Here is a 20,566-nt window from a genome sequence, read left to right as displayed (position 1 = left end):
CCACTCCTGTTCTTACTCGAATGTCAGTCATGCATCAGATTCTCTCTTTTGTTTTGATCCAGTAGTTCCCGCACAATCCACATGGCCCATTTAGCAGCTACTTGAATTTTACATGCCATTGAACTGTTTCCCCTTTGTACCAGTTGCACTTGGTCCTTGAGTCTTGGATTTACGCCAGAAAAATTTATCTTCTAACTTCTGCGTCGTCCTTTGTTTTGTCCATAACCTATGCGTCGTACAATTTAGATACTTTAGAATTTTTCACGCACTAGCAAAGGCGGGCTCTTTCATTCAACGTCCAACCGAGGAAAGAGACAAATCTCATTATCACACTATGGATGATTCATAAATGAATCCAAAAGTTGAATGAATGGTCCTCGAAAGAGTTGGCTATGGAGCGGGAAGAATGTGTCCATAATGAATGGCGTGGTGATTTCTGGTGTTGTGGTCCATCCAATTTGGTGCCCAAAGCCTTCAATGTAACAGTTACTGCCCAAATCCCTACCCGAGAAAGGGAGAAAGCCTATTGTCTTCCTTGTTTTTTCCTTGTACTTGTCTCAACCTAAAGGTAGCAAATACTAGTTTCCTTTAACATCGTTTCTTTTCCTAGCTAGCAATGAGATGAACGGGTAATGAATGTGAGAAGACGCTGTAAGGTTGAAACTGGGATATGATAGTGACTTGTATTATCTCTCCAGCGGCTGCAGCTCCTAACCCTGTCTAAGTCCTAGCAATTCGAGGTCCAGAAGACAACTGCGTAACAAACATTCCGTACCGTATTTCAATGCATTACTTGAAAGCGTGTGGTCTAGAGTCTCAAAATCTGGGTGCCCAAACTTTGATGATCACGGTTTTGCCTTGATTGGTCAAGTAAACATGAAACCATGTTCCAATGCCTTCATTTTAATACTCTGTGCATTACTAGGAAAAGTCCAGATTTGAAATGTTTACCATGTTGAAATGCTAACTGATCCGTATACTTTGTGCATTAACGGTAACAGTGTTTTTGCTGAAATTTGCCAAGAAAAAGCAGTACTCATGGGATGTTTGACAACATCATCATCTGGACAAAAACATACCACCCCAGAGCAATGGAAAGACTTCAAAAAGTAGATATTCATTTTAAAACTTTTAACCTTTTTATCACAAGACAGAATCATTTGCCCATGGAATGTTGGAGCTCAGAAGAAAAAACTCAACCAAGTGACACTTGGTTCTGCTGCCCTCTTAGCTGCATGCATGGGAGATCCGGGAGGGCTCCGGGTAGAGTACAGAGAGGCCGTTAGTGTTGTATGCTAAATCAAACAAATTCAACCACCAAAATGGGTCTACCATGTGCCACTTGCCGACCGGAATGGCTCACGGCTCATGCCATCCATCAAGTCGCAACCTTCCAAAGGGAGGGATGTGCATGCTTTGTCCCGTGCTGTAGTTGTACACATGGACAGAGTGGTGAGTGCCACTTGTACTCTCGCAAATCACATCCATCCATAACTAAAAGTATAAGAAAAACCCACTTCGCACATTTCTTTTTACATGTGAACAAATGACTAATCTGTGTAAATCTGAAACCAAGCAAATACAACTAATATTTGATATTTATCCCTGGAACAAAAAAAATCAAGAGTCACAACTATTGATGTATGATTGTTGAATTATTGTGGTTGATGCGATAAGATATGACTGAATAATTGGTCCATGTGCTGGCCCTTTGGTGTTTGCAAGTTATGTGAAGATGGTCTATTCATTCACTTATGGATGGCTAAATGAAAAATTAGAATCTTTTCATGGAAAACTCGAAACAAAAAATAAATGAAAGGCATCCATTGGAAACCACCCTGTTTGGAACAAACAAAAGCTTGTGTATTGAAAACAACCCATTGAGGTGACCTGCTCTACTACTACCAAAGGTGCATAAGAAAAGGAGTGAAATAGAGTGGATGGATCCTCCACCTCCTCCTCCTCATCCACAGACCACAATACCCACATAAATGCAGATTCCATGATTCTTAATTTCCCTTCCCTTCCCTTCCCTTCCACCGTTTTTGTCAATGCTAATAATCAAACATCTGCACAATCTTTGGGGCTTAGTCAAATTTATCAGGCTACCTACCTATAACTGTTTGCATAGAGTTACAAAAATTCCTCACCGACACAAGATGGGATATAACAAATTGAAACCCCACCCTTCCCCATTTCATTGGTTTAATTATGTCTTTATCCATCCGCAGGAAACATGTCCATTTTTCTTCTTAATATTTACCTGAGTTTTGGGCATTAAGGCTTGCATACTTAAGATTAGTTAGAGACTGTTCAAATTAATACTATAATATAATAACAGTAAGATTAAACTTTAGGCAGTGGTCCACCTTTTGATCCCTATCTTTGAAAACCAACTCAAGAGAAGATGTCACTCATTATGCTATCAGAATTTTTTTTTGAAAGAAAAAAACCAACTTTTTAAATATATTTTTTTAATAATTAAAAAATCAGGATTTAAATTTTTACTTTTAAACAAAAAATCATTCACTAATCAATTACCCAAATATTAAAGTATAACTCTCTAAATTTGATTACAACCATAATAGAATAAGCAACTTCTAATTTGATTTAGGCCAAAATCTATCTTCTTCCTTAGCTCAATTGATAAAAGGAAAAAACAACAATGATTTAATTCATTAATATTAAAACTTCCCAGACATTCAATTCCCTCTTCCCTTCCCTTCTCTTGGTAACAGTTGAAGAAGAGTCAATGTGCTAACGAGGTTGTCCCCCTTTCTTAATAGAAGGCCCAACAACACGTAAGCAAGAATTTCCCAGAGAGGACTTTTTTGGCAAGGAATTATTGAAACCCAAGTTCAAAACGTTAATCATTCCAAATTTTAAACTTTATTTGGTGGGGAAATAATATTTTTATTCATGCGGCGCCATCACCACCCTCGAACTATTGAGATGATTAGCTGATGGGTTATTTTCAGGACAGATCAAGATGGGTAATGTGCAATGCATAGACTTTATTTTAAGTCATTTCTCGGATAGTTATTCAAGTTGTTGCTATCGTTGATGTGATAACACCAAACTCTTTTTATTCATTTAGCCCCACCCTATAAGAATCGCCATGTTGGATGAATTGTATGCTTCGATGGTGAACCTTTCGGAATGCTTGATGAAACATTTGAATATTTGCACTCTATTCTACAATGTAAACCGACTCTACTTAAAACATTTCTATACATCTTGGTACTCAAAATCTTTGACCCTTAATCAGAGCAAAGATGAATTATGTTGCCCTGCTTCTTGTAGAACAGTGCAGACTATGAAGATTGAGCAGATAAGATTACGAGGTAGCTCTTTGAAAAATGAGTGTGTTTACGGGTTGAAATGCTTCATGTGCTTCAAGGATGCAATTACGCAGATAAGGATTAAAACTCATAGCTAGCCATGACATTCACATTGGGACCGTGCAACTGTCAACACATGAGATACCGATCTTTACTATAGTCGCAGATGGCGAAATATCTTGTTAAAAAGCTTGTTTCAGCGGCAAGGATGGTTGGTGGGGGATATGTGTAATTTTAGGTTTTGGAGGATACTGGGTTTTACAGGACCACCTATCCATCGAAGAGTAGTAGACTTCGGAGATGGATCTATCTTTGAGACTATCAAAAGCTCAAAATTTTCATTCACAGCCACTCCGATTACCAAGAATTACAAGGATGACATGGCCCCACATATACTAAAATAGATATCTTATAGAACAAAACCGTAAAAATTGATAGATGAAACATGCACCCATTAGTCCTGACAAAGAACCGACATTCCCCACTGTAGCAATGTAAATTGGTCTCTTTCCAACCCTTACAAGGCCACTCATCTATAGCATGATTTAGTTTTACTAACTAAATCTGTACAATGTCAAGTAAATGTTACAAGAATAACTGTACATTTCCAGACGATCACATGCCCTGGTAAATGGCATGGCATTACACACTGAAGCCAACACAAAATTATCTATATCTACCAAACATGTTTGATGATATATACCGAACAGATGCGGCAGCTCTGACCAATATCTTCACAATACTTGTCATCACCCTAGCTAAGTCATCGCATGTTCAGCAAAATTATCAGAACATTCGTCCTTTAGTTCGCCCTGTAAGCCCAACCATGTTTATCTAAATATGCTTGGACTGCCTCCTTCATTGCCAAGTTAGGTACAAGCTGGGATTGATTGAGTGGCTCTCGCGTGATTGGATCAAACTTACCAACCTGGTTTCCAGCAAGTCAATGATTAATGTTAGTGTTAAAAAGAAATGGTATCTAAGCCTAGGCATCCAATATCTCCAAAGCACATGTCACCTTTTGAAGATGGTCAAGGATCACCGCTCTCTCATATGTAACTCCACTTGGAGTAATGACAGGATCACGGAAAATATCAAGTGTGATTTTACAACACAAGTAATCCGGCACCTGAAACTATCTATCAGTATCTATACCACAATATAATATAACATGTATAAATGAAAATAGAAACAAAATATATAAAATAAACAACCCAGATTCCCACCTCACTAGGGAGGTCAGCTTCACCAGCTTCCCTAAACACTAGTCCCAGAGCCTCCAGATGTTTTGAACGATCATCTTCTGAATAAGAACCATCAACAATAGGTTTTTCTCTAAGAGCAATTTCACAAACTTCCCTGAGAGACACAGGAAAGAATTGTATGAAGCAACAATAAACATTAAGAAAAATTCTCTGTCAAAAATGTTTAAAAGAGGTGATCTTTCCCCTCAAAGCAAATGACTAACTCACAGGGATGACATACTTCAAGCTTTGCAATTCCCATGAACGTTTGGTTGATGCATGCTCCCATTGCAGGTATTTTGCTTTTGCAAGCTCCTGCCAAATCTCCTCCACCATATAACCCTTTGGATTTGCACCCCTTCCTAGATCCATTGCCTACATAAGCAAGTTAGTCTGCAAGAACCGGGACTAAATGCACAGCCTAATGAACTGTTCATTATAGTATTCACAACACTTAATCACATTGAAAGCAAAATTATGCAATAATCCTAAACCTGCTTGTCCACACCATGGACCTAAACAAATGCCTGCTATGGTTATCATAATACACCTCATATTCATCCTTTTAACCTCTATGCTATACAAGCTAAAGACCAAGGTGCTAAATACAAAAGCCAAGAAAGAATCACCAAAATAGCTGGAAACACAACAGATGACAAGATGATGTTTTCTGTGCAAAATCTGACAAATGATCTTCCTCAACAGATGATCTTTTTCTTTGGTTTTTTCCGTTCAATGCTCTGATGGGTCCCTTGCAAGAAAGGACAGCAAAAAAGGAAAAGCTCTCAAATGCATCCTAAATCAAAATGAATTTTCAGCAATCATTTTCTTTCTGTCAACAATCCTCTTCCCTTGACCAAACTATGATGGTGAAAGCTTCAGCTAAGAAGAAATCAATCAACATAATAAGCTGACTCAACACTTTTTGTTAAAGATCCAAGCCCATATAACAAAATATACCAAATGAAGCCATCATAATAGCAGACAAATTAAAAACCAGAGAAACTCCATTTTTTTATGGTACATGAAAGTGGCTTCTGTCCCCTTCAAAAATTATACAGCAACTTGCTTGCTACAATTAAGTCCTAAAGGATAAAGGAAATAAAAAAAAAAAAGCTAAAAACACACTAGTGGAATATAGATTCCACCCAATATATACCAAACTATGCCCTGCTCAACTACTACTAGACTTTAAAAAGCATTTTGACTACAGAGAAATTTCTACACTTGAAAAAGAAAGAAAAAAATGGCTGCCCCACGATACTATCAATTACGGTACAAAAATTTTTGCAATTACATAACTAAACATAGAGCTCATTTGACCAGGGTGGAGATTCATTGAAAAGTGCAAGGTACAGCTTTTCGAGAAGCACCATCATATTGAAATTATGACTGTTATGTTAATTCAAAATTTTCATTAAATATGTCTTTAAGCATCTCAGGGCAACTTTCTCAAAATCTCCAACTTGGGGCCTCAGATTTGGGTCTCTAAAAGCTTATTTTAAATTTATTCAGAAACTAAAAGCTGTTTTTCTAGAAACCCATGCTTGCCTAATTTTAGCCTTCCATGATACAGAAGTTATGGCAAAAGCCGGACCAAATAGGCACATACTCCACAAGAATAGTGAGCTCTGATATCAAGAAATACATCTGTTGAAGTTAATTCATTCCCATTTGAGCATTAGCAGCAATGTTAAAAATATGGATGTGAATGCACCCAATATAAATATACATATCAAATGCAATTGTCTTGACATTAAATGAGAAGGAAATAACAAGAACATCAATACAATAGTGTAACAGGTGCATATCATATGTGATGATAAATAAAACACGAAAAATGATTGCACATAGTAACTTAAACAATCTTAAACAAAATAAATTAAAGTGAAGCACTAAGATAACTGTTTCTAATACACATAGATTTCTGTCCATTTAATTCAAAGAATATGGAAAAGGTGAATATCAAAACAATCCTACAAAATTTAATGGTTTCATTTGCATATTGTTCCTGATTCTTAAGAAACAGAAAGATTTAACATGTCACTCGTACCTTTTGTAGTTCCTTGACCCCTTCATCAGATTCTGCCTTCTTTAGCGAGGCCAGTCCCAGCATGTAGTGTGCCTGTCATGCAGGAGGAAAATGTAACTAAACACTGTTACTTGAAATAGTACAGGAAAAGGATATGCATACAAAGCTTAAAATAAGCCAAACTCCCGTTACTGAGGGACGAACAAACAAAAATGGACATAACAACGCAGCTAAAGCCAGTAGGAAAAAGGTTAGAAAGTTAGAGAAAAAAAGAAGGTTCTATGTGAGACTCACTATAGGTTATTTTTAGGTCAAATTATGAATTTAGTCCCTGGACTCCACCAAAATGTTGATTTTAGTCCCTCTACTATAATTTGTATAAATCGAGTCCCTATACTGTTTAAATTCCTTAATGTCAGTCCAATTGTTAACACCATCAAGCTTCTTCCATTTAAGTTGCTGATGTGGAATTGAGCAATATTGATGTGGAATTTTTTAGATTTTACAGGTCAAATTCTAAATTTATGTACTCCAATTGTTAGTATGGTCAAGCTTTTTCGTCAAAGTTAATTGCTGATGTGACATTGACCGATGCTAACACAACATTGACTGGTGCTAACATAGAACTCCTAAACACTAATAGGACCACAAACGGTAATAGACAAATAAAAATCCAAAAAAGTTAACAACAATTTCTTACATTAACCTGTGCAAATCTCTTCAAACTTTGCTTCAAATTCCACTTTGTGCCAGTGTCCTTTGATTCTGTTTTTACATTACAAAACTTTTGGTTCTCTTCCACCTCTTTCAGATTCTCTCTCAAACACTATCAAAAATTTTTAACCCTTCTTTAGATGCCATGTCTCGATTCTTTCCTTTTCTTCCAATTCTCTCTCTACATCATTCAACTTTTGGTTCTCTCATATTCCTATAACAATCAAGGTTATGAGAAGTTTGATGCAAATGGCTAAAATCACCCATTCAATCGAATAAGTATCAATTCTTACATTTCGATGGAGTTTCTCTCTCTGGATTCACTACATTTTAATCCTAATTGGTTTAATGAATTGCTAACATTTTATTTTAAACCCTTGTTTATTTCTTTGTTGGTTGTTTAACCTTAATTAGTTTAGTGTTTAATGTATATTTGGGACTTTTAACTGTTTGGGTAGCAATTAGTGTCAGGTGGCCACCTAAAAAATCACATCACATTTTTTAAGGTTTAAAATCCCAAAAATTCCATATCATTTATATCAATACTGGTCAGCTCCATGTCATTATTGATGAATGACACGTCAACTTGGTCAACATCATGCCAACATGGTTAACATTGTGTCAACACTTTAATGGACCAAACTTGATGGTGTTAACAATTAGATTAACATTTTACTAGAATTTTGAAAGTATTAGACTAACAGTTAGAGGGTGCTAACAACTTTACCAAATTTTCAAAGTACAGAGATTTGATTTAGATGAACTATAACACAGGACTAAATCCAACATTTTACTAGAATACAGAGACCAAATCCAATATTTTGGTATAGTATAGGAACTAAATCCAACATTTTGATAAAGTACAGGGACTACATTCAACATTTTTGATAGAGGACCAGGACAAAATCCAACGTTTTAGTATAGAGACGAAATTCATAATTTGACTATTGAAATCCCATCAATTCCACATCAAACACTGATAAACATCACATCAACACTGGTCAATGCCACATCAGCACCGGTTAACGTCACATCAACAACTTTAAAGGCAGAAGCTAGACAGTGTTAACGATTGGACAAACATTAACAAATTTTGAATGTATAGAGACTCGATTTGTACGATTATGCTAGAAAGACTAAATCCAACATTTAGATAGAGTGCAGGGACTATATTTATAATTTAAACTTATTTATAATTTAGCATAAAAGGAAGTACAAAACCAATGAGCTAATCTATATATTCTTACACCAACCCCCTCTAATCATATTGTGACATGTCATTAGCATTGAATTAGTTAGTTTTGCGTACGTGCATCATTGTAGATTAAATTTCATATTATTAGTTCAATTTCTTTTTTTTATTATTTTTTTATCTCAGCATCTTGAAACCATGTCCCAAGCTTCTGACCACTTTGATTTACAATCTTCTTCCCCAAAATGTTCTAGCCTCAATTTTACCTCCAAAAAAAAAAAAAGATGCTAATGACCTCTTTTAGAGGTAAAATGGGCTCTGTGGAACAGCAATATCTGCTATGGATCAAAAGTTAAATCAAATAGTAAGGAAATTGAATGAATGTAAACTGAGCTAGGAGGTTGAACCCATAAAATTGACTAAAAAGCATCTGTACCTCTAAAATCTAGTAAAGGTAACAAACTTTGGGAATGGTCAAATTCTTAGACAAGTTGATAGGGGTCATTGGATTAGACAAACCCAAGACCCTCCAAAGTCAAAGGATGACGCAATTGATTGTGATGAAGAGTTTGTGAGTGGTCCATCTAGTTCCAAGCATGCATATCATTCTAAAGAATCATTTAGAACTGGTAAAGATTCTGACGCTCGAAGGGAATTTGAGTTGGATAGTCTACATATTAAGGGTCCTAGAAATTTCCATAGGCATAAGAGGGCTATAGGCGTTCTCTAGGCAGCATGAAGATTACCTAGGTATGGTAGAAATAAATGATAGGCACTATCATGAAAATTCTGATGCTCACAAATTAGATAAGGTTGATCTGTGATCTTTTAAAAGAACTCTAATGAGTTCTTAGATTGGCCAGAGAGTCAGAGGACTATTTTTAGTGCGTCACCTGAATGAATAGAAAAACTGCGGTTTGCTAAAATGAAATTAGTAAGTGCAACCAAGAAATCCAGAATGGTGTCCAACAGACCCTAGAAAATTTAGGCAAGCCTCTATAACTCACTGCACTATAATGAGAAAAAAATTAAAAGATAAGTATTTACCCCCTACCATAGAAGTCAGTTATATCACCAACGGGTAGGCCTTAGACAAACCACTACTGTGTCAAGTTACATGGACATATTTGATGAACTTATGCTAAGGGTGCAAATGATGGAAGAACCTTTTCATACAGTTTGAAGACTTATTCATGCCCTTAAAGAGGAGATTAGGAGGGTTGTGGAGTTGTCTACTCCAGCTTCTTTAGATAAAGCTTACCAGAGTGCTTTAGTTGCTGAGATATATACTAACTGTTTCCCAACATAGGACTTCTTTGAGTTTGGCAATGATCAATCTAGAGAAGCCTCATTCTCAGAGCATAAAAATGATTACACTACAAAGAACAAGGAATTGTCTTCACTTAATCCTAGTGGTCTTAATGGTTCTACGACTTCTAGAAGTTCTTCAATTAGTGTTTTCAATGCCATGGTATAGGTCACATAGCTTCACAATGTCCACAACAAGCCTTACTAGTATACCAAGACTTTGTGGAACCCTTAAATGGAAATGTTCAAATAGGGGATCCTCTAGAAGACATTGAGGATAAAGATGACATTGGAAAGGATGGTAGTGCTCACCAATTTACTATGATAATGGGTGATTTAGATGTTAGAGATGGATTAGAGGGTGGTGGTGGGAATGAGATCACCTAAGTTGATAGTGTGCCTATCAAGTGTACAAGTATCTTTCGTTCCAAGGGTTTTATGATAAAAAATGAGAATAGTAATTGTGATTTGAAGTTGGCTATTGTTAGGATTGATCCTAAGATTAACATATCAAGATATTTGGTGCAGCTTGACTGATGGATGCCATTAATTTGCTTCAATCTGTCCCTTATTTTGAACCTTATTCAGACTTCAGATTGAAGTTTGAAAGGGCAGTAAAAAATTAAAATTGACTCATTTCCTTGGGAAATAATTAAGGAGTCTAGGATGAGTTGAAGCTCGATGTCAGCTTCCCATGAAGCCTCAAACACATGAATGCTCACCTAAAGATCTTCTCATTGTTCCACTAAACATAATCTATTATTACATCCAAGAAGAATCAAGAAAAAACAAATGGGCCCCGAGGCAACCTTCTAACAAGCAAGGAAAGAAGCCAAACTCTTTCAAGATGTCCATGGGTACGTGGTTTTTCAGGTTAATTACGCATTGTTCGTAATGGAAAAAAAAAATCAGCAAAACAGAATATAAAAAGGAGATTACCTTCACAGAACTGTAGTCAAGCTGTATAGCTCTCCGGCAATCCTGCTCTACGCTCAACCAATTACTGCGTGAAACCAATAACCAAATGATACCAAGAAACAAAAACACGTTAAAAAACCATTTTTTTCCTAAAAAAAAAGTACATTGTGTCAACAGAATTACTTAAAAAAGGATGGGTAAGCGTACATACTCGCGCCTGAGATGGCAAAGAGCGCGATTCGTCCAATACACAGGAACATTAGGGCATAAAGTAATCGCCTTTAAACATAAAAATTAAAAAAAAATTACAAAACAAAACTAATAAAACCATTAATCGAAAAATAAAACATAAGAAAGGTTTTGTTTACCTCAGTATAAGCATCAATGGCAGCCCCAAAACGACCTTTCTTGAAATAATTATTCCCATCTTTCCTCAATTGCTCCGCTTGTTTCGCCGCTGCGCTCAATGCAGAACCCGGCCCCATTCTTTTCTTTATATTTTATTTCACGGTCAAGCGTAAACTGATGATCTTTGCTTTTCTCTTTCTTGAAATGAAATCTGTGTCTTTCGCAACGCCAATTAAATCTGCGTTTTTCCTTCCTCTTGCGCTTTGTCTAGAAGTTTCTGCTTGGAATGAAAGGCAAGTTTTATATTTAAACGTGTGAAATGAAATTGAGAGACGGGAAGCAGCACGGTTTCGAATAGGGTTCAAGAGCGTTCCTAGTGGAAGCAACGCCAACACGCAACGCTTTTCGAATTTTGAGAAATTTCACAACTACGACCCTTACACACATCAACACAAAAAACTCTCTTTGCCCCTCTATTTAAGTTTTCCCCATCTTTGGCACTGATCACGTCACGTGCTGGGGATGCAGTTCTCTCACAGCCGAATATCACTGGAGGAAACTTTATATTTACGTCGTTAGCTTTTTTGTCAATAAATTGCCTTGTTTTCTTTTTCTGAAAAATGAAAGTGGGAGGAGCATTTGGATTAAAAATCAATTTTTTAAATTCACTTTGGGAGTCAATGGATAACAACTACACCTTGGTTGGAGATATTTATTTCATTTTATAGTGGAAGCATTAATTTATTTTTATGTTTTTATTTTTTTTAAATACATTTTCTCTAATCGATAAAATATTAAATAAAAAACTCTCAACATATTCGGAACTTAAACTCAAGCTCATGTAATCAACCCCAAAAACATACCTTATAGATAGTAAAAAATTTACGTTTTTAACTCAAAAAATATGTTTAAAAAATGATAAAAAATTCATATTTATGTACCTACTTCATCTCATCTTTTACTAACATGAGATCTGTAACACAACTCATGACAAAATTAATTTTTATAATAATTTTTTAACTTAAATTACATGATTTACAAACACTTAAACTCAAATTATTGATAACAGTTAACTTAAACTGTTACTTAAACTTTAATAATCATATTTTCACGTGGCATGGACCATCGCAATCAAAACCCACACCAGAAACCAAAATCTCACCAAGACAATGTAAAAGCTCACACTTAATTAACACCATTTTCTGATACCTATTGTAACAAGCTAAACCCATGCAGCACCAATCCATAAAAGTGATGTTGGATTTCATTAAAACATCTTGCTGAGAAATAAAAAATAAAATTCCATGATTAGAACATGTCTGACTACAATCTTATTATGACATAAGAGGGCAGTTTATCCCATTTTGACAAGCTTTTCTTTCTTATTTTAATGTTTCCATTTCGAAATAATGGCTAAGGTTGGTTGAATCATACAACCTAAAAGGAAGGGTCAGCTGAACTATGTGGCAGATAGATAGAGGCACATAGAAATAATCCAGCAGCTTTACTATTATCATCCTTGAAATACAACAAAATCACCAATATCATCACAACTCGAGATTCAACATCTCAATCCATATATATTACCCCCACTAAGTTTACAGGGAAAGGCTTTCGCACAATTAATATGATTGCGAACAATTTTCACACAATCCATGAAAACTTCGTATTCAGAGCAGCCACAAGATGCAGAGATGTTAAAGAGATGATGATTTATGTAGCTTGCTAGGATATACGAGACAATCACACTACAATGACGTCATGCATGATCACGCAGCAGTGATTGTTATTGTGACTTTTTGCGATACTAGCATGTCTTCAACAAGCAAGAATGAGAATGATTGCAACACTATGATGAAAGAGACGACTCCATATACCACTCACCTTTTATCCTTTTCCTTTCATGCAGCCTGAAACTATTTCTACCTTAAAGAACAGAAACATCGTGAAGGTCCTACAAGATTCTTGAAAGAATGGACTATCTACTTTTATGGTACAAAAACTAGTATAGTAAATGCAAAGATGTGTCACATGTAGATTACAGCAGGCCGTTGATCCCACAAATTTCATGACAGACTCGACACTTGAACCTTGCTCTTTTCGGAAATGTTTAGCAACAATTCTCGAACACGACTTGCGAGACCTGATGTTTCCTGGTCCAACTTTAAGGGACGCCGGTGCAAACTCTGTAAACATTCCAACAGGTCATATATTTCTCCTGAAAGGTTACTCCAGTCTTGCATGACTAGAAAACAAAAACAAGTAAGCAAGAGAAGCATACCTCAGAAGTCCACAGGCAATCACGTGCTTTACGAGGGATTATGTGAATATGAGTCTGAAATTTTATATCATAAACAAACCACTCAAGAACAGTCTCACTCAGTATAGATATTTAAACTAATCTGCTAGGCAAAACGAAAATGATTCCGTCAACAGGCAATAACAGTTCTATCTTTTTAGATTCAGTCCAATAAAGAAAATCCAATTAGATTCAGATCCTGGAAAGTAGAGACACATCAAATTAGTTGCCATGAAACATAATCTACCCTTACCACCTCCTCCGAGAAAAAAAACATTCACAAGAGGGAAAAACACTAGAAAACAAAGAACTGGCACTTACATGAAATATAACTTGACCAGCAGCTGCACCATTGTTAACCAACAAGTTGAATGAATCTGCACATTTCAAACTTCTGAGTTAAAGTAAGTTTACATGATAGAATTTATGGCACGTATATCAACCACAAACAAGTGCAAATTACGTTGTCATCCACATTTCACAAGAGAGATTAAAAGAAAAAACTAGCCAGCTAGTAAACATAGTGTTCTGTTGGTAAATTTATTTTCCTCAAAGTAACAGAAATTGTATTGAAGCTGCCTATATCATGTGCATGATCTACCTTGCAGAAAACTAGTTGAAATGACAGCGTAAACAAGAAGCTTTTAAATTACCATACACTTTGAAACAAAGTTTATATCTATATATATATATCTATATATATATATATATATATATATAGAGAGAGAGAGAGAGAGAGAGAGAGAATGCTTACAAGAAGTTGTGAAAATGTAGCTTATTACACAGGGCAAACTTGCCTAATAGAATACAATTGGTTAAATCTAATTACATTGGGTTAAGACTTTCTTGAGCAAAATAATGCCTGTCAGAGTTCTTTTCTAGATTGAAAAAAGCTTCGTCAAAAACAAACTTCAACCAGATAATTCTGTCATTATATAGACTGCAGGTAATAACAAAAAACAGCTGCCAGCCTACAGCATAGTGGAAAACCAACACTAGTGAAAGTATACGCAGATAGGTACTAATCATAGTGGTGAAGTTATGAGTTTGGTAATCCATATTTCCAAAATAAATTTTATAAAGAATGAATGAGGATCAGCAAACAAATACGGGCTGATTGTTTCTTTTAGTGGCTTCAGCTAGTTTTAATCTTCCAAACCCATAAGATAAGATATCTAGTATTGGGTCAAAGATTTAACCAGTGCACTTCCAAAAAGAAACCCTCAAGTGAGCTTGATGGCAAATTTGACACATATTAAGATAATATAGTCTAATAACTGTAACAAGAAGTGTGATTTCTAGATTATAACTGCAACAAAGACACTGCAGCTCATACCAGAACCAGTGGCTTTCATGATTGCATTGCCGATAAAAGGCACTTTTGAACACATCGCAGCTACCACCTGAATGCTCCTCAGAACACACATAAAAAGAAACTTTAAAAATTATTTATTCTAAAAAATTATCAACCAATCTCAATTTTGTACAGCATGATACTTCATCCATAATGATTACATGAATGGAAATATGTTTCAATACATATGGAGATAGCATATGAACAAATGCATGATATACACTTGTTTCACAAGGACCTAGCACAAAAGCCAAACTAATAGCTATATATCTTAGCATTTATGAAGTTAATGCGGCCTTGGTGAACTTGGACGCTATGTGTAACAAACAATGAATCCACTTTTTACAAACAAGAAGAAAAATCTTTGTTGAAGTTAAAGAGTGGAAAATATGTCGTTGCTTTGTCTTCACAACCTTTCTTTCATAACTCAGAGGCACATGTTAATACTTTTATCTGCTCACCTGTAAGTATAAAAAAATTTTATCCTATAAATATTCCCAATGTAAAATGTTTAGTATTATGGGAAAGTGCTCATGAATGCTTGAACAATATGTACAATTCATAAAGAAATAACAAACACAACATCTAGTGAACTTACAGATGGTGGAGTTGTGTCCAAGGAAGAAAAGTGAGACTTTGGGATAATAAGAGAGTGCCTAGGAAACAACAAAAAATAAAGTATGCCCAACTGATTAGTTTAACATCAACACTGAAAAAGTAAAATGCCAAAAATAATCATGGAAGTGATAACATATCAACACTAAAAATTTGTGATTATAACCTTTATCTTAGCAGGCCTTTTGACTTATAGGCTAAGATCAACATGTCAACCTCAAAATCAATGTGAAGTTGAATAACCACTCAACTAAGCTCAGCTGTCAGCCCAACCACAAAGCCGGGCAAAAAATGCATCCCAATCTACTGTGGACCATGGCCATAACAGTTTTTAACTCTAGGTTTTCATTTTGCACTCAAATGGGGTGTTAAAATAAAGGAATTTGCTCGCGAGTGCTCTAAGGGCACTCTTTAAGGTTACTATATTAAGTAATATGTTCTGCTAATGCAATGGAATTTATTACATTAACAGTCAACTACTACAGTTAAGACGAGAATATTACTAGTATCTTAACTAATCTTAAAGAGTGCCCCTAAGGTACTCATTAGCAAAATCCATAACAAAAATGCCCTTAAAAAGTTGAAAGCACAGCTCCCTTTCTCTCCCAACAGCACCTGCCCTTGAATTTGTTTTTCCAATGACTGCCCTAATATAAATAAATAATCAAAACACCATAATTATTTACAAGTATTAGAGAAATATTACCAAACACCAATTGGACTAAATGCAGTTTTCTTTTACTGCTTCAATCAGAACCTAATGGCAAGCTAAGCATCATAAAATAGAAAGAATAGCAGGATTTATCATAATTTCGCAATTTTCGGAACATAATTTCCTTATTATTAGCTAGCTACTTGGAGTTTAAAACAGTAAATACTAAATAATCAAATCTTATTGCAAAAAACATAGGAAAGATGATACCTTACCCACGACTCAAAGGACTCGTATCCAATATACACAAGCACATATCATCTTCATACAGCTGTCAATTAAAAATAAATAAGTTAAATTAGAAATTTAGAACTAAGCTGAGAACAATTAAATCTGGAAGAAAAAACGATTACTTTACCTTAAGAGCCGGGGATTCACCGCGAATAATTTGACAAAAAACGCAGTCGTTTCGCAGAGTTTTGCTATCGGAATCAAGTGGCTGCCTGCTGGACGCGCAGCCGGAAGCAGAAACGGTTGAGGACCGGGCAGGAACAGAGCCCGAACCGGAAGGACAAAGATGAGAAGAGAGGATGGCGAGCCTCCGAGCCTCCATAGGAAGTTGGCTACCGCATCGTTTTTTAAAGAAGTGTTTTGGTAAAAAAAACAAAAGCATGCGTCCTCAAGAGCGACGAACGAGAGCAAAGAAAATGCGGGTGGACTATCGAGGTCGCTGGTGGTTGTTGGGTTGGCTTATCCGCATCCCAGCCACGTGAGATTTTGTCTTCTGTTTTCCACCAATGATTTTTCTTCTTTCCTGTTTATTAATTTCTAATCTCATTCAATTAAAAATATAAATATAGTTTGAAAAACTAAACAAACTAAATTTTTTTAATTAAAAAAAATTCGTATTTATTCATTATATTTTTTAATTTTTCATTTCAAATATCTTTTATTATTAATATTAATAAAATTTTTTAGAAATGATTTTAGTTAAAAATATTTTTATTATAAATACTAGAATTGACCCGTGCGCTATGCTTAGATAAAATAAAAACCGTTGAAGGAAATGTTTATGGCAAAAAGTATATACAAAAAAGTTACAATTTTAATACAAAGTGAAAGAGTAAATAATAGTTGTTTATAATTGTATACATTCATTTCTACCTATTGAAGAAAAATTGAATGCCCCATAAACAAAATTAAGATCATGATCAGCTGTTATGTTTGTACAGATATTGTGTGTATACAAAAGTTAACATTGTAGTGTTCAATTTATCATGCTGCTTGTCAACAAAAAAATATAAGACAGTGTTTATAATCTTATACATATACAAAAGTTAACATCATAGTGTTCAATTCATCATGTTGCCTGTAAACAAAAAAATATAAGGTAGTGTGAGGCATAATTGTGAGTGAAATTCCAAAATGTCTTGGTATTAAGGAGTGGGCAAAGACCCTACTGTGAAGATGTTCTTTGATGATTGAATTGTTTTGAAAGATTTTTTGCATGGGGAAAAAAGAAAAAAAAGTTAGGTTCATTAAAGCATTTAAGTGCAAAGAAATGAAGCAGACCATATTGTGTAGGGTTAATTAAGAGAAATCAAATATTTAAGTTAGTAGTTGAAAATTCAGACACATTATTAAATATCTTAAATTTCTTTAATCTACTCTCTTTTCCCAGCAACTAAACATCCTTTCCTTCAAAAACAAAAACTAGCAAATCAAACAGTGCAAACTCTTTGAATTAGCAAAACAAACAAGATCAAACTAAGCCTACATCTCAAAATCGTAACTTTGTTCACTCTTTCAACAAAAAGCATGAAACCAAGAAACCAAAAAATGCACAATTCACTTTCCATTAGCAAAAGAAAATGAGAAAACACCAAATTTCCACCTCTCAAAAATCCAAACTTTTTTTTCACTTGTTTGAGACAAAACATAAGACCCACACAGGAACAGTAGATCATAAATCTACCAAACCCTTAGAAATCACACAAACGGTATATGAATTGTACTTGGTTTTCTATTTCTTGGTAGGTGATTTTTCTCTTTTCCTGGTGGTGGGTTGTTTCTGCGGTGTGCAGTGGTGGAAAAGCTCTCTAACTACTTGGCTTTTAACTGGTGATGGCAGAGTTTCTTCTTTTAGTTGTTCTATTCTTGTTAGAGATGTTGGATATTCTGTATGTCCAATGAAATATCCAGATAACCAATCAACAATAAAACGCTGGGTGACATTACACTCAATATATGAAGATACTAATTAACTAAGAAAATGGAATTAATTTAGACACAAAGTGCAGTATTAGAATGGGAAATCTAATGCATATTATAGTGATCAAACTAACTAACAAATAATTGTTCATATATATCTTAAGTACTATAGTTCATATATATTCCCGAGGAAATATATGGAAAAAAAACAAGAATTTTGAGTCATTGCTCTTTATCTTTTGAAATTTCCAGGCATTTGGATGTTCATATGTAACCTTTTCATTTTTTTATTTTACTTTTTTAGGTAGTTAGATGCTCAAGCCTTATCTAAAAAGCGAGTGATTTCTATTTGATTTCTAAGAAACGAATCCCAAGTTCTTTATTTGATTTAGGGGAATTATGATTCGGATGGGTTTTCAAACTCTCTTATTAAGGTGAAGTAATGAATATACGAAATTATATAAAAATCTAAACTAATCTACAACGGTATAGCAATACTTTTCTATCCCATTAAATGGAAGTAAGCACTTCTCTTTCATTGCTTTGATCCGTAAAGCAATAGAACAAGATATAATGTACATATTTGATGCTTTCTTATTTCTGACTCCTTTTCTTTACTGTTGTTATTCCATTGTAGGTCATAAAAGCTATCATGCAGAAAGATGCCAACCCAAATCTTGCTCTGGTTATTGACATTTGGAGTCTGGGTTGTACCGTCATTGAGATGTTTAATGGTAAATCTCCTTTGAGTGAGTTTGAAAGGGTAAGTCATGTTTAAACTTTTATTTGACTAATTAATTGGTGCATTATCCTCTTACCTAACGAGTAGGGTTCGAATCTCCTTCTTTTAATTATAAAAAAAAAAAATCCCCTCATTTGATTAGGCTTATGTTCAAACTTTTCCTTTTCATTTATTGTAGATTGGATTCTTTAAAATTATGAGAATGTTTTGTATAAATGTTTATACGAATGGTTTTATACTAATATTTACAATATTCGAATGTCAAACAATATCACTAAAATATTGTGGTTCAGCTTTGATTTTGATTTGTTGATTAATTTTATCTGTTCTTAATACATTCTTCAAGTTTATAATATATAAATGTGATGAGAAAACATCACTTGAATACTATAGTTCATCTTGAATTTTCTTTAAATTTTTAAATAATTATGAAATATGCTGCTCAAGAGATCTCTATTGTATTTCATCTTGGCTTATCTTTTATATCAGCCTATAAATACATTGTTAATGTTTTCATTTACTTTCTGTTGAGTAATATTTGATGTTGTTGTTTTACTTTTTTGATTATTAGTTGATTGTATTTATTATTTATTTTATTATGATATTTTATTTTTATTTACGAGCTGTTTGTTTGATTCTCAAAAGAGTATTGCAAGAGCGAAGGGCAACTGGGTTTCAAGTTTTTATGATTCTAAGTTTTTTGCTCTTTCTTTTCTCCTGTTTGGATTTGATAAGTTTTTAAAAGTATTATAACGTTGTTCTATAATTTTTAGTTGTTAATTTATCTCAACTTTATCATCCTTTTTACTACTTTAGAGGTTAAGTTGGTTTTTATAAATCTTTTTAGCATAATGTTTATTTAGAACTATATGATTATTGAAATGTCAATAAATTTCACTAAATATTATTTTATCATTACACGAGTGCAATTCATAGGCATACTCTAGTTACATTAATATACAACACTGGTTTATAGGTGTTTTAACACCAAGGAAGGAAGGATGATAAGCAGGCATTTAGGCGTTTACCATCAAGTAGGCTGGGTGGACCAAATGCGGGTTTTGGGTTTGAAGAGTATGGCTATTTGGTCAACTGTTTAGACTGACGGGCTTAGTTTCTGGGTAGTTTGGGTATTGCCTTATTGATAAGTGGGATAGAGGCTTTTCTGGCTTCAAACTGATGGCTTATGGCCTATGGGTTTAGTCATGAGCGGTGGCAACACTACACTGACATGAAGCAGACGTACCAAAATTCCACTTCAAAGCTTTAAAGCCCAAATTTCAGCTTCAACAAAGCAAAGCTTTTCCATAACACGGCCACGCCGACTCTCATCCTAACTAAGCCCCCTTAGACCAACAGGTCATAAGGCCCAGATCCGCATGCAGAAGTGGGAAAAGAGGTTACAGCTGGACAGAGTAGCGTTACAGTCTGTCTTTGGAAAATTCTTGTCTCTAAATTTTCAGGATGTGGCTGCGCAACTACTGCATCCTTGCTACCGTTTACATTTTCATTCAAGTGCTCAAAACGAGCAAGTGAAAATGAAGCGCTTAATTAGGTACTTGATTCATTTTGAATAAATGATACTACTATCAAATG

At 34.8% G+C, this 20,566-nt stretch overlaps 2 protein-coding genes across 2 annotated transcripts; both read right to left on the bottom strand.

Annotated features, from left to right (window-relative positions):
- Positions 1-3,750: 3,750 nt before the first annotated feature.
- Positions 3,751-11,556, bottom strand: CHIP (carboxyl terminus of HSC70-interacting protein). Its single transcript, XM_021419182.2, has 8 exons — positions 11,118-11,556; positions 10,961-11,028; positions 10,771-10,834; positions 6,639-6,710; positions 4,827-4,960; positions 4,568-4,700; positions 4,360-4,470; positions 3,751-4,269 (listed from the first exon to the last, which is right to left on the bottom strand). The coding sequence occupies exons 1-8, from the start codon at positions 11,232-11,234 to the stop codon at positions 4,144-4,146; spliced, it is 825 nt and encodes a 274-aa protein (XP_021274857.1). The 5' UTR covers positions 11,235-11,556; the 3' UTR covers positions 3,751-4,143.
- Positions 11,557-12,580: 1,024 nt separating this feature from the next.
- Positions 12,581-16,785, bottom strand: HINT3 (histidine triad nucleotide-binding 3). Its single transcript, XM_021419432.2, has 7 exons — positions 16,436-16,785; positions 16,293-16,348; positions 15,349-15,406; positions 14,733-14,799; positions 13,718-13,773; positions 13,379-13,432; positions 12,581-13,283 (listed from the first exon to the last, which is right to left on the bottom strand). The coding sequence occupies exons 1-7, from the start codon at positions 16,688-16,690 to the stop codon at positions 13,164-13,166; spliced, it is 666 nt and encodes a 221-aa protein (XP_021275107.1). The 5' UTR covers positions 16,691-16,785; the 3' UTR covers positions 12,581-13,163.
- Positions 16,786-20,566: the final 3,781 nt, after the last annotated feature.

The sequence above is a fragment of the Theobroma umbraticum genome, unplaced genomic scaffold (genome assembly GCF_002168275.2).
Source record: "Theobroma umbraticum cultivar Fairchild unplaced genomic scaffold, ASM216827v3 scaffold_44.0, whole genome shotgun sequence".
In the NCBI taxonomy this organism is placed as follows: domain Eukaryota; kingdom Viridiplantae; phylum Streptophyta; class Magnoliopsida; order Malvales; family Malvaceae; genus Theobroma; species Theobroma umbraticum.
This window is presented reverse-complemented; position numbering and strand designations above follow the sequence as displayed.

Bases quoted from the DNA above. Each gene is read 5' to 3' on its own strand.
- CHIP (XM_021419182.2), bottom strand. From the start codon at position 11,234: ATGGGGCCGGGTTCTGCATTGAGCGCAGCGGCGAAACAAGCGGAGCAA. The intron at 11,029-11,117 runs GTAAACAAAACC...TTATGTTTAAAG, and splicing joins CCATTGATGCTTATACTGAG to GCGATTACTTTATGCCCTAA. The intron at 4,701-4,826 runs GTATGTCATCCC...TGTGTCTCTCAG, and splicing joins TGGGAATTGCAAAGCTTGAA to GGAAGTTTGTGAAATTGCTC.
- HINT3 (XM_021419432.2), bottom strand. From the start codon at position 16,690: ATGCTTTTGTTTTTTTTACCAAAACACTTCTTTAAAAAACGATGCGGT. The intron at 13,774-14,732 runs GTATGAGCTGCA...TGAAATGTGCAG, and splicing joins CATGAAAGCCACTGGTTCTG to ATTCATTCAACTTGTTGGTT. The intron at 13,433-13,717 runs GTAAGTGCCAGT...ATAAAATTTCAG, and splicing joins CTGGTCAAGTTATATTTCAT to ACTCATATTCACATAATCCC.